Genomic DNA, 14,411 nt, shown 5'->3' on the forward strand with positions numbered 1-14,411 from the left:
ATCAAGACATTTCTTTGAATTTTATGTTGCCTGTTTTTCTTCTTCTGTGTACAGAGTAAGAAATATTAAACTTTTTCGAAGATAATGAAAATACTGTACATCCTGTTCTGATTTCTGCTGACCGTTTGAAAAATCTGTTAATTTCTAAAAATATACCTTGTGTTTATTCGAGATTTGTGACGTGTTGGTTTGCAGAAAATAATTCACATGAAAGCCTTTTAGATAGAGTAGGTTTCTTTGTACAATCTACAAATATTGAGAAAATCAGACGAGACAGGACTCAGTCAAGATAATTTGAGTTATTTATTGACCAGTTAAAGAAAAAAGTTAAATATATTTATTTAAAATCTTTGAAGTATTTTTTTAATGCTGTTAAGAGTTAAGAAATACTATTAAAGTTCAAAATTCATTTTTTGTGTTTATTGTCTGTGGTGAAGAACAAATAAAAAAGAAATTTAAATTATGAAAGTATTTAAATTAATTTTTTTTAACTTCTCAGAAAATTAAAAAAAAACCCAAAAGTGGGCTAAATAATGGGTTTTTTTAAATGGGTTTTTTCAAAAAAGCCCAATTGGGTCCAATTCGGCCAACCCTGGTAATAAGACCTTCTCGTTTTGGCGGGAGATGTGGAGTGACTTTCCAACGCCATCCAACCAAGAAACCCGGAACAACAGCTGACTTGATTGAAATTTTGGCAAAATACAGTAACACCAGCAAAATCAACATTTTGTGTACATAATTAAGGTTGATTGCAATTTGAAGAAAAATATATAAATGATTTTTTTTAAGTACAATTTTGAAGAGAAAATGAAGTTACTTTTTTTCAAAAACAGTCTTGATTAAAGATTAGAATGATTAAAAATATACTGGTACAGTAACAATGTCACGATCAGTAGAATGTCACAATTGGTAATATGGTCATGATCAGTAAATTGTTGGCTTTAGTAAATTGGTGGAAAACACAACTCAAGTTTTTTTTTTTTTTTTTTTTTTTTTTTTTTTTTTTTTTTTAATTTATTTCATTAAAGTAAGAGAAAACAAAAATGTAGAGGAAAACAAAAATAACAACACCTGTTCAAAGAAATTAAAAGCTCTCAGACCTTAGATAATTATTTTTCTTTATTTCAGTGAGGGGAAAAATAAAGATTTGTGCTTATAAATAAAGTTGATAAAGTTTTGAACATTTTCTTTACTCTTTACTAATAATAAAGCTGAAAGTCTCTCTGTCCGGATCTCTCTCTGCCCGGATCTCTGTCTGTCAGGATCTCTGTGACGCGCATAGCACAAGGGGCTACTTGTACCCGAAATTTCGTATTTTTTGCGAATTTTACTGATTTTTTTGGTTAAACCCATAATGTGCACTGATCACTTTGTTTTTACCACTTTTCATAGGTTATGCTACCAACTTAAGCCTTTTTTAAACAGCAATTATATTTTTTATATATAAGCTTTCCTTTACTAATAATAAAGCTGAAAGTCTCTCTCTCCGGATCTCTGTCTGTCAGGATCTCTGTGACGCGCATAGCGCCTAGACCGTTCGGCCGATTTTCATGAAATTTGGCACAAAGTTAGTTTGTAGCATGGGAGTGTGCACCTCAAAGCGATTTTTCGAAAATTCGATGTGGTTCTTTTTCTATTCCAATTTTTAAGAACAAAATTATCATAAGATGGACGCGTAAATTACGAAATTATCATAACGTGGAACCGTAACATGGGCACAAACCAATGGGCGAGAAAATTCACCGTACATTATTTGTAAACATACAGGCGAACCAAAAGATCTTTGAATTTTCTATTACGGGCAAAGCCGTGCGGATACCACTAGTCTTTACTAATAATAAAGCGGAAACTCTCTGTCTGGATGTCTGGATGTCTGTAGGTTGTCTGTAGGATGTTTGTGACGCACATAGCGCCTAGACGTTCGGCCGATTTTCATGAAATTTCGCACAAAGTTAGTTTGTATCATAGGGATATGCACCTCGAAGCGGTTTTTCGAAAATTCGATTTTATTCTTTTTCTATTTCAATTTCAAGAACATTTTCCGGAGCAAAATTATCACAAGATGGATGAGTAAATTACGAAATTATCATGACGTGGAATGGGAGAGCGAAAGAACATAGCCAATTGGCGAGAAATTCGTCATCCATTTTTTGTAAATATACAGGCGAACCGAATGACCTTTTAATTTTCAACCAGCAAAGTCGTGTGGGTACCACTAGTTATCAATAAAATAGTAGGTTTTCCAGTTTGAGTCGGTAATAGAGGTAACGAGGGAGTGACACCCTTGTCATTCAAACAATTTACAGTTTACACTAGATCGTCGTTTCCCAACCGGTGGTTCGCGAACCCATGGAGGTTCGCGAGAGGTACAAAGGGGTTCGCGAAAACAATACTATAATGGCGGAAAATTGTCATGTTTGTTTCAAATGAAGTCTCAAGTTCAAGCGTGTTTTGTTCCTCATTTATTCATTTGTCTCTTGCACATTCGAAAGTTCGATTGAACTTGATGCAAACATTATATAGAGCATATGAGAGCGTTTGAAACATCTTTATTTAATTTTATATTGTTAAGAGTTCGTGATACAACTTCAAATTTTCTTTGAATGATGACACAGTTCTTGAGAAAAGCACAGGAGATTTATTTACAGCTATGTACAAGAAATGTAGTAACAACTGCTAAATCAATCATCAGCAATTAAGCAAATATCAAATAACACCGTAAACTCAACGATGGCACACGTATTTATATCCAAATACGCAAAAACACAGCGCAAATTGCCTCACAATAAACAGAACAACGGCCCAGACGAACCTCAGACCGTTAAAAAGCACAAAACTGACTCTGCTCTCATTCACAAAACGCCCAGTGTTTTATACCCAGCGAAGAAATATCTATAAAATCCTACTAAGTTCTACAAATTTCTCATTTCTTCTTTTTATTCCATTCACAAACCGTATCGTGCAGAAATGGAGGGCCCGTATACATCATTCGAATGTACGGGGGCTGTATATTCATTACAAGAAACTATTTACAGGTTAAGTTACTACAATAATTTTTAGATGAAGAATAATGGAATAAACGCCAAATTTAGCTGGATTACAACAAATTAATCACAAAAATAATTACTATTTGCAGAATTTGTAACAATATGTTTAGTTATCTTATCTTTTGAGTGTGACGAAGAGCTATTGCGATTGTCTTGTGCTTCGCTGAAAATGGGAGTGACACAATGAGTGCAATGGCGCTATTTGTTGCTATGGTGAAGTACGTCGTAAAAACTTTTGCGGAATTAAAAAATCAAAATTAGCGCTCTATACAAAAAAGGAACTCATTAAATTTGCGTAGAAAAACTCTCTTGTAATAAGTGAGCATAAAAATATTTTTGTTGGTAAAAATTACCGTTTATGTAATAATTAGAGTTAATTGCAGACGTTTCTATAATTTTTAAAAAAATAGAATAAAATAAAAAATAACTACGCATTTTATTTCTCACTTTTACGATAAGGAAAAGAAAATTCTTCAGCACTCAAACGATTAATGTACGCAGTGTATCTTCATTAAACAACTAGATTCGTAGTCCTTTCCGAGAAAGTGTAGATTTAGAAAACTTTCTAATTTTACTGGAAGAATAAAGATCATTTAGTTAATCTGAGACATTTTCTCTAAAAGATGTTTTCTAGGATTATTTTTTAATTGACTGATTTAGAGTTGCAAATAAATGTATTGTTGTGACACAAAGATACTTTAAATTTTATTACCCCTTTTGGACAAAGGTTCCTTTGGAAAAATGAATTTCAGCACATAGAGATAAATGCAGAAGGAAATTAAATGCTGAACCTAATGTAAGACTGAAACTGTTGAAACTGTCAAACAAGACATTTGAGACAAACTTTAAAATTCTTTGTTCCACAACCATCCCATTAAGAATTTGTTCAAAGTGGGCAGAAACAAAAAATTACCACTGGATTTGGATCGTTGAATTTGTTTTGCAGTTTTTCTTTTTCTTTTTTTTTCTTTTTAGCTGTCATTTTAGCTTGCAGCGATATATGTACTTCTATATTTTGCAATTATCATTTTTGTTTCTCAAAAAAAAAAAAAAAAAAAATAATAATAATAAATAAATAAACTCTCAAATTTTACTGTGTGTGCATCGGGGGAGGGAGGGGTGCTCGTCACTTTAAACTTAGTGCACAAGGGGTTCGCCAAATTCGTACAGATTTTGGAAGGGGTTCGCAAAGCAAAAAAGGTTGGGAACCTCTACACTAGATAAGAAATAAAATTGAAGCACTTTTAAGTAAACTCAATGACTTATTTAATTATTTTCAAGGACTCCAGAACAATTAAACTTATTTAAAGCACTTCATTTGCACTTTCTAGTCTTTAACATTTTAATGCGGATTGTAACGTTGTACCGTATATTTCTAAACTTGTAAGAAATTTCAGTTTTAAGTATCCCCCCCCCCCCTCAAATACTGTAGATTTCTCCTTACAATAATATTTTTTCGAATACAAGTAGTGTGGGGGGAAAAAATAGAGGTAGAGCAATATTTTTTTCTGAGAATGGGGAAGATGGGGAAGAATTGGGAGAATGGGGATACTTGATCCCCACTTTCGTTTTCAATTTTTTTCTCTCCTGCAAATTATCAGTTTTTCTTAAAATAGTACGTGAACAAAGGTATTTTTCTCTCTGTCTGACAGTATTTTGTTTAGTTGAAATGAAACAGATAGTTTTGGTAAAATAATGCTTTTCAATAATTTCATAAAGGTATCATGTGTCCCCGCATCAAGGCATACATGATCCTTTCATGAGGGATACTTGATCCCACTGAGAAAATACATAGACTTTTCATTAGATTAGCAATTTATTCATGGATTTTAGTTTTCTACATAATGTTTCCAAAAAATAACACTATTTCTTATTTTCGTTATTAGACTTTAATACTATGAACACAAAATAACATTGTTTTAAATTCCACTAGGACATTTGTAAAACAATGTACACAACTTTAATGAACTTATGATGCTTTTGATCACTTATTTATTCTCTAATACAGTTGTAAACAATATATTTTATAAATAAAAATAACAATTTTTTAAGGTAGCGCAAGGAAGCTAAAATTACAACAAATAATATAAAAAAAAGGATGACAAGCACAAAAATCAACTCATTTGCTTCTTGTCTTACAATAATGAAATTAAGAGTTTTATCTATTGAAATAATTTTTAAAATGAGGGAAGAAAAATGTAAGTATCAGTGAACTTATAGAAAAGAAAAGAAAGCCTATAGCATATGTTTTCAAAACCTGAAAAATCAAACGCACACAATTCGTTTGTTATAGTTCTTCAAGTTCCGCTTAACTCAACTGGATGTGTGTAGCTTAACACATTTTATCAATTTTTCAAGAAAAATATATTAATTCAGCATATTACCTTTTTGTTTTAGAAAATTTATTTCAAACTCTAGAAATCCAACTTTGCATTCTAGCCACTAATGGGTGTACATAATGAGCAACCTCCCTTTTTTGTTGTAAATCTAACTATAGCAAAATCATTTTTTTTTCATTCAAACAAGGATTTGACAACCATTCAACTTGTTCAAGCTCATTTGGCTGATGATAAGAACATAATTCATCAGTAGTTTTTGTTTAGATGCTTGTGGTATTATGTATGTTACAAGTGCGAACTGGTATTTTAACTGTTTAGCATATTTGCTGCAGTCATTGTTTAAATCTATCATTCATACTACTATAATAAATTTTATTATGTTAACATGGTTTTGAATGTTTAAAGTTAAAGTCAACTAAGTAAACAACTATTATTTTGCTTTCGTTGTGTTTATATTGTCATATGGATACTTGATCCCTCGATCCCTTGGATCATGTATCCCTCTAAACGAAGGAATCAAGTATCCCTAATACTCGATTTTTACAAACATACTTGTTCTGTTATTAACAATCAGTGGCAATTTACTAAAAATATGTCTCAATTATTAAAGATTCTCTATACTTTAACGTTACACTTCGGTTTTTTTTTAAGTTGAATAGAACGGATAATGTAAACTTCAGAATGCGTTCCTAAAAAAAAGTTTCCCTTCACTTATTTAGACAATCATTTCTTGAACTAAGACAAAATGGCTGAAAAAAAAAAGTACTGCCAGTTTTTATGTACAAGTATAACTTTAACATAATTGTCAGGTTTCAAATCTCTACTTAATGATTTTGGTACATTTTTGGCTGTGAGATCATGAATCTCCCGGGATCAAGTATCCCCAGTCTCCCCTACATAAACCTTTGAGAAAAAAAAAAGCAATTTGAATTTTGACATTTTGAATTCAAATTATGTTTTTCGCAATCACGAGTGTGTGTACGTAGGAGTGTGTATTTGTGTGTGGGGGTATGTGTGTAGGGGATATGTGTATGTGTGTGTGGGGTGTATGTGTGTGAAGGTATATGTTTGTGTCTGTGTGCAAGCATGAATGTGTGGGTAGTAGTGTGTATATGTGTGTGTATGTGTAGGTGTCTGTATGGTGTGTATGTGTATGTAGGTGTTTGTGTGTGTGCATATGTGCGTGTGTAGTTGTGTATGTATGTTCGTGTGTGTAGGACATGGATACAACCTGGAGACGGCTTTCGCTATGGGAGCAGCATCGTGAGGAGCCGGTCGACGGTGATGGTGCGGAGGGTGGCAGTGGGACAATAAAATGATAGGACGCCAAAAACAGTCAAGTAAGAACAATAAGCAATCGTGATTGCTCAAAAAAAAAAAATTATGAAAAGTAATCGCAAAATTAACGTAACATAAATCTAACTTAATAAGGAAATGTTTTTAACTTGGCCATGTAAAAATCCCCTAGACGCATTCGCATTTTTCGCTGTTACCTATATCCTCTGGAGCAGAGGTGGAGAATTCCTGTTTCAGAAGACATCTTTTATTATTTATTTATTTATTTAAAAACTAAACAACTTCACATACATAGAGGACTGCGTGTCAAGCGCCTTGCCTCCGGACACATACAGGAAAGATTTACAACACAAGGGAAGGAAATAACACAAGGAAATAACAAACAAGACACCGACGGGAATCGAACCCACGACCTCCGGCTTAGAAGACGAAGCTTCAACCACACAGCCACATAGGCCACTTAGAAGACATCTAACTCAAAATTCAAGGCAAAAACAAAAATACGCCCCCCCCCCCCCAAACAACATCTGGGAATCATCTCCAGGGTCAACGAGAGGCCATGTTAGCCTATAAATACTAGGGGCCTGACCCTTGGGGGTGAGGTTGCACATTGGCAGGGGTGTCCGCATAGGGGTTGTCATGGCGCAGACTGCGCCATTGAAATTTTTAGGGGGATGTTTTGAGAGGGCATTTTTTCCTTTTTTTGGGGGGGGGGTTTGCATTTAGGGGAGATCTTCCCGATATTTAGGTGGTTCGTCTTTGCTCCTATGGGGTGGGCACCCCTGGCGTAGGAGCAGTATTAATGCAAGGGTGAAGGGACCTTCTAACTCCTTCGTCCTTGTTTTGCATTTATAATGGGGCCTCACGTTCAACAGCGCTTTCAACTAGGTCAAACTTATTCTAAAAAGACGTAAAACAGTCGGGAAAAAAGTTTTCAAATATAAGTCAGCGCGGGGTCCTGTGCGGCGGCACGGACCTGCTGCCATGCCTGCCTGCCCTCACCCACTGAATAACTTTGAGATGAGGGGCCTGGAATAATGCATTTCAAACATCTACAAATATAATAGTTTTGAGTCACACCTTTTGATTTTTTCTTGTCTTCTCAAAACTTATTATTTTCAGAACAAGTCCCCAAATCCAACGATGATACGAGACGTTAGAAAACATTTTCGATGTGTGTTTTTCAGTGATCAGTTTAAAAAAAAGCAATTTAAATGTCAGATTTTCTTACTATCCCCGAATTTGGCTCAAAAGAAAACTTTTTCGACGCCGATTATCTACGCGGCTGTGCCTTAAAAAAGCGAAAAATAAAGTTCTAGAAACTTCGACTACAAACTGTAACCGTCAATTGTCTTTTTCACTGAAATTGAGATCGAGAAAGTGTGTCGAAAATTTTTAGCTCTATCGGCAGCGTAATTTTTTTATTTATTTTGGTTCTAATAAAATCGTTGATGTTTACGATTGTGAAAGTACACCTTAAGGAACTTTGAAATCGGAATCTGAAGTTACTAGTTAAAGAACTGCGTAAGTTTTGCTTCAATTTCAAGATACATAGCGATCTTTAAACATTCTTTCGACGTGAAATTTTCACCTCTTTAAGAAGTATTAGCAACTTTTTATACTTCTATGTTGTGCATAATGAATTTCCTCTGTTTTCCCATAATAATACTCCTTCACTCGGGCTCTATATTAATATTTTTAGTCTCACTTGTACCAAATGCTGTTTTTAAATGCTAAATACTAAGCTTTGTGTTTTTGCTTTTCGCATAAATCTTTAATCTACAATGAGTTGACAAGTAAAGTTCCTTTAAAATCTTACAGATCTGCTTTCTTGCCAGCACAATTTTTTGCTTGTATGCGGAGGCCCTTCGAACTCAAAATTTTTGAGAGGAAGGAAATTCTTAATTTACGAATTGAAACACGGAATTTTATCAAAAAAATAAACTACGACCATACACGCATAGTAATTGTAGATCCAATGAGAAACGACACAAGGCATCTTTTAAAGGATAATTAATAATAATCATTAATCATTGGCGGGGGAAGGGTGTGACAACGGGTCAACTGCCCCCTCACTTTTCAGAGTTACAAATGAACGATCGGATGAAAAATATATTTTTTTTTTCATTGAGATTGATTTATTTCACGAAATAAAACTAAAAGTTCCAAATAAATGAACTTTTCTTACGTTATTTCTTGCGAATTGAACTTTTAAATAGAATGAGAAGTCTATGTGGTCATCTGTCCTGATTTTCAAGGCCACATTCCACATCTTTTGAGAGGTCACTTAATCAGTAATGTGAAAATTCAATAATATATTGTTCAATTTTATGAAAAAATGATCAACTTCTTGTGTCACCTTCCTAATTTCCACACCTCTTTTGAGCCCCCGCTCTTTTGGTGCGCCAGCTATCTATGATAATAACAATTTTAAAAATAAAAAGTTGTAATTTTGGGTCAAAATTTGCCAAAGTATGATGGAATTCTACTTCTTTTTAGAAAGGCATTCAACGTGGTTGAATATTTTTTTTAAAGTAAAAAGTTAACAATTTTATTGATTGTTTTATTTCTCAGTATATTGTACAAACTGATATAATTCTCTTGTAAAGATATATTTACAATTTGTAAAATCAAATGTAAAGGACAAGACTATAAAATTTAAAAACAGTTAGCTGTTGTTTAAGCTGAATTATTATTAATTTTAGTGTTTTGTATTTTAACGTAAATTATTAGTAGTCAGCTTCCAGGAAAAATCCTGTTTCTTCCTAATTGTTTTCAACTTAAGTCTGCTATGTGTTAGAAACTATTTAATTTAATTTATGTGTGTCAGTCTAACAGTTGACACTTTTATTTTTTACTGGAACTGAATAAAAATGAATTGAATTTAAAGAACTGTTATTCATTAAAACATTGTTTAATGATCCATTACCTAAGGGTCATCCACAAACGTCTCGCTTTGAGTTGAGAGGAGGTTCATAAAATTGTGCCGGGGAGGCTGTCACAAGAAGTGTGACATCATGCATTTTTCAACTTTAATATGTTTATGATAAACCATGACATGTGACATGAAAAAGAGAGAGAAATGAGGTAAAGTGACAGAGTAGGGGAGGGTAAGGGTGACATCATTAAAAGACAGCCTCATGTTTCAAATTTAAAATTCCAGTAAACTTTCAAATCCGAGGTCAGATTTTCTGTAGGTCTTTTCATATTTTTTTTAATGGTGATGACTTACAACAAACCAACTTTTTTGTAAAAATTGAAGATATGTACTAATATACAAATACAAATACAAAAGTGACGACCAGCAACAGGCTCTGGGCCCAGCTAGACTGGTCCTAGTCAATTTACAATCCCCAGTGAAGATCAATGGCCCTCTTAAAACTGTCTGCTCCCTTGCTCATTACCACCTCTTCCGGTAAGCCGTTCCAAGGTTCCACTACCCTGCTAAAATAATAATTTTTCCTAATATCCATGTTAGCCTGAGATTTAAATAGCTTAAAACAATGACCCCTTGTCCTGTTTTCAGTGCTAAACTTCAGCCCCGTAACATCTTTCGTTTTAATAAATTTAAATAGCTGAGTCATGTCCCCTCGGTCTCTTCTTTGCTTAAGACTGTACATTTTTAACCTTCTATATGATAGTCATTAAATAATTTTTTTAACTTATGATTCTGTTATTGTTTGTTTTTAGCTTTTACATGTATTTTTTTATATTCAATGTTATCATTTTCAGCTATAATTTAAATTATGTGCGAGTTTTTCATATTTTTTAGCTAATATAATAATGTATAGATTAGTATCATTTCTCATCTATTATATGGATTATCCTCAGTTTTCGCTTATCAGCGGTCACTGTGCCACAATATTTCGTGGATAATCGAGAGTTTATTGTAGTACCTTATTCTCACCTGTGGAATGTCCAATGGATCTGGATTAAGGTTCAAGTTTGTACTGAAAGTTGATCATCATGCATATTTCTGTATTGAAACTTGGTTCAGTACACTGTTATGAAACAAATGAGTATCCAAAAGTTTGTAATATGTTTCTGATACAGAATAATGCCTTTTTTATTTATCCATAGCTAGATAATGTAGATGCATGCTGTGCGCAGATACATTTGATGCTGTGCAGATAAATTTGCAGTAGATAAATTAATGTTATTGCTTTCACAAATACATGGTTGAAAGCAAAAGGCATTTTCTTACTAAAAATTTAACCTACCCACTGCATTTTGATATTCATTCCTGCAGATAGTTTTGAGCTATGTGTGCAGATACTTTATATTTTTATCTTACTATGATCTTATCAGACTCCCCCCAGGATCCTCTCATATCTACACTATTTATGGTTTAACCAGTTGAAAGGGGCCTTGAAGACAGTTCTGTTTTTTTTTTTTTTTAAATCCAGACCAGAAGCAGAGAAATTCCTGATCCAGCATCCCGAAAAGTATTGATTTGCTTTGGGAACTTGGTGATCACGACTTGCTCCAGTTACCATTAATGAACATGGAGGATCTTCGACAGGCTAATATTGAACACGGGTGGGTCCCTTCGGGTAGGAGTGCGATGCCTTACCAATCTGGCAATGCCAGCCTTGTATTTACTTATAAGTGAGCATGGGTGTGAAATCCCTTTGCTCCCATGGAAAAATTTAAAAAAGGAGGCCTGACCAGAATTGTGAGATCAGCAAAAATCCCTAATTTTGAAAAAATTAACAGCCAGAATCTGTTTAAAATCAATTACTTGGGAACTTTTGGTCACTTTAAAGCATTTAATTTGATATAAAACCATCAAGAATTCTGTCAACTGATCTATCCTGTTGTAGTTGAAACTTATGTATAATCCATAATTTTTTTCTGCAAATAACATAAAATGTGTTATACTTAAATTTTGGATTTATTGCTTTTTTGCAAGCATAGTTTAACTCAAAATGAACCAGATACTTTTTTTAAATCTAGGGTGATGACTTCTGAGAGTGCAAAGCAACTTCAATGCTATAATAGATCCTGTGGTCAAGTGTTTGATCCTGATAAAAATACTCCTGGTAAGAATGTCTTTTGTCATTCAATTTTGTAGAAGTTTTTTATTTTTTTTTTAAACATTCATGAAAAATACTTAAGAGGAAATTAACATACAAAATTTTATTCTTTTAGTTATTTATAATAAATTATAACCCTCACAATAAACTATTTCTTTGATCATGCAAAGGTCTATTTTTGTATGTAATTTTTTTGAGAGATAAACTTTTTCAAACTATATTTCCTGTATAGGAAACTCTGTTAGTGAGAAAATGAAATTGCAAGTTTTTATTCTTAGTTATAATTAATTAAAATTAACAAGATAAAAACAAGAAATTAAATGAATGTTAAACAAAACATTTTAATTCATAAAATTTTTGTAACTTTTTGAAAATCAAATTGCCTTTCTTGCAAATAAGATTAAAATAAAAAAAAAAAAAACTGACCCTCCCACCTCCCCCTTAATCCCCATAACCAAACTTTTTCTTTTTTCAAAAAAAAAAATTTTTTTTTCTTTAACCAACCCTGATTCATAGTTGAATTGTTGCAATGTAATCTTGGCATAGTGTTTTTACACTAATAAAAGAAACTGGTTGTGTGCTGTGAGCTATAGTCTGGTTTTAAAAACATGAAAGACTTGTGTATTGCAGGTCTCACAGCACTCCTGTATTTTCCTATAAATTTGAAAAAAATCTTACATAAATTTCGATCTGTTCTTCCTTGCTTCTCTTATTTTTCTCCCTCAATCTTCAGCCACTGTGATTTCTATAAGAAAAAACATTGTGCTTTGAAAAATTCTAATACCAAGCACTTGTTTCATCAAAAATTGCAGTTTGTTTGAGATGTCACTCCTTTTGCATCCTGTAAAAGTTTCAGAGTTGGGCTCTCAAAAGGTTTCAAATTTTCAAAGTTGATTGCTACTTTTTTTTTTCAATCTCAGTTCAATTCAATTTATTTCAATCAGGGAAATATATTTTTTTACAAATATGCATTTCACATTTTCACATCTATACATATAATAAAATAAGATGTTTGTGTGTGTGTGTGTGGCGCGCATCCCGGGAAAACGGTAAGGCCTAGAAAGATGAAATTTGGTATACAGGTGTAGTTTTTGCTGAAGTTGTGCACCTCGGGCTTCGATTTTTGATATTTTATTTAGAAAAAAAGTTATTTAATGTTTTAGTGATTTTTAGCACTTTTTAGTACTTTTAACCTCACAGACCCCGAACCAATCGCTCCAGACAAATATTTTTGGTACTATAGTGTCGGAAATTTAATTTTAAATATGATGAACAAAAAATTTTGAAGATAGAGCAATTTTTGTATTTTTTATGAATTTTTGAAAAAACCTTTAATTTGCATGTTTTTCTGGGTTTTATTTTTTTCTAATATCATCCTGCGAGAAGTATCAAAGCCTCATTTCTGAAATTTAAGTTGGTAATAGTAAAAACATTTCGCCCTCTTCAAAAGAAAAAAGTTCTTAAAAATATGCAATAGTTTTTTTTTACAATTTTTTTAATGCTGAACACATCATGTCCTTTCACGCATCAGTCGAAAAAAGCGTTCTTCAATCTTTTATGCCTGTGACGTCACTACTTGGGTTTCGATTCGATATTTACGATGGAATCTTAATCACAAGCAATGTTAATCTTTTTTTTTTACCATATAGCTTACTTCATTTTCTGACGTGATGACCACGTGCTTTTTTGGCAGCGCTTGCTTTTTTTCTTTCCCTTTTTTTTTTGTTTTATTTAGGGATTGCATTTATTTCTTTTTCCATCCCCCCCCCCCCAAGCTGAACCTTTCGCTGTATCTATATTACGTTACATTTCATAGTTGTGCGCATTAATTCAATAAAAACAGCGAGATTTTTTTTCATCTTTGTCAAACGCTACTTTTTGCACACTACTGGGAATTTGAGCTTTTTTTTTTTGCTCTACTTAAATGAAAAAAAGCGGTTTTTTGAGTGTTCTTTGTTCTTATTAGGAAATGGATGAGGAGGTCAAAATAAATAGAGATGGATAAGAAAATGTAGAGATAGATTGTAAAGGTAGATAGCCGCCGAAGGGGGCAATCTTGGCGTAAAAATGTGAATGGCACAAAGAAAAAAAAAGATAGAGATGGATTGATTAATACTGCTGCCAAATTTATTTAAACAACCGCCGAAGGCGGCAAACTTGAAGTAAAAAGATAAATGACAAGTTAGCCAAACAGCCGCCGTAGGTGGCTGCTTGCACATTGGATGTCAATGTCCCCCTCCCTCCCCCACATACACCATGACTTTGAAAAAACAATGCTTTCACATAAAAGTGGAAGTGCATTTTGTTATTTTTCGACCAAATTTGCATGAAGAGTACGTCGTTTGTGTCTCCCCTCCCCCTCCTTTAAAAATATTCCAAACGACGAAACTGGAGACAGATCTAGAAAATATTTTATTCAAATTATTAATGATATAGATTGATTGACACCGCCACGAAATTTATTTAAGCAGCCGCCGATGGCGGCAACATTGGCGTAAAAAAACGAATGATAATACTGATTTATAGAGAAAAACATTGATTAATGTCGTCGCTAAATTGTTTAAGCAGCAGCCGAAGGCGGCACCCCTGGCGTAAAAAGGCGGACCAGCTGGTCGCCGCAGGCGGCTAGTGTAAAATAAAAGAAAAAAGAAATTACCAACAGAAACATATATCACCCTGTCTATTTGAAAATC

General features: G+C 33.3%; 1 protein-coding gene across 1 annotated transcript in view; it reads left to right on the forward strand.

Moving 5' to 3' along the window:
* The first annotated feature begins 8,050 nt into the window (after positions 1–8,050).
* LOC129222265 (cysteine and histidine-rich domain-containing protein 1-like) overlaps positions 8,051–14,411 on the forward strand; it is a 32,893-nt gene continuing 26,532 nt past the window's right edge. The window contains exons 1-2 of the mRNA XM_054856744.1: positions 8,051–8,206; positions 11,639–11,724. Of these exons, the coding sequence (XP_054712719.1) occupies positions 11,643–11,724 (82 nt within the window). The 5' untranslated portion in view covers positions 8,051–8,206; positions 11,639–11,642. The remainder of the gene's footprint in view (positions 8,207–11,638; positions 11,725–14,411) is intronic.

The sequence above is a fragment of the Uloborus diversus genome, chromosome 5 (genome assembly GCF_026930045.1).
Source record: "Uloborus diversus isolate 005 chromosome 5, Udiv.v.3.1, whole genome shotgun sequence".
NCBI classification, from domain to species: Eukaryota; Metazoa; Arthropoda; class Arachnida; order Araneae; family Uloboridae; genus Uloborus; species Uloborus diversus.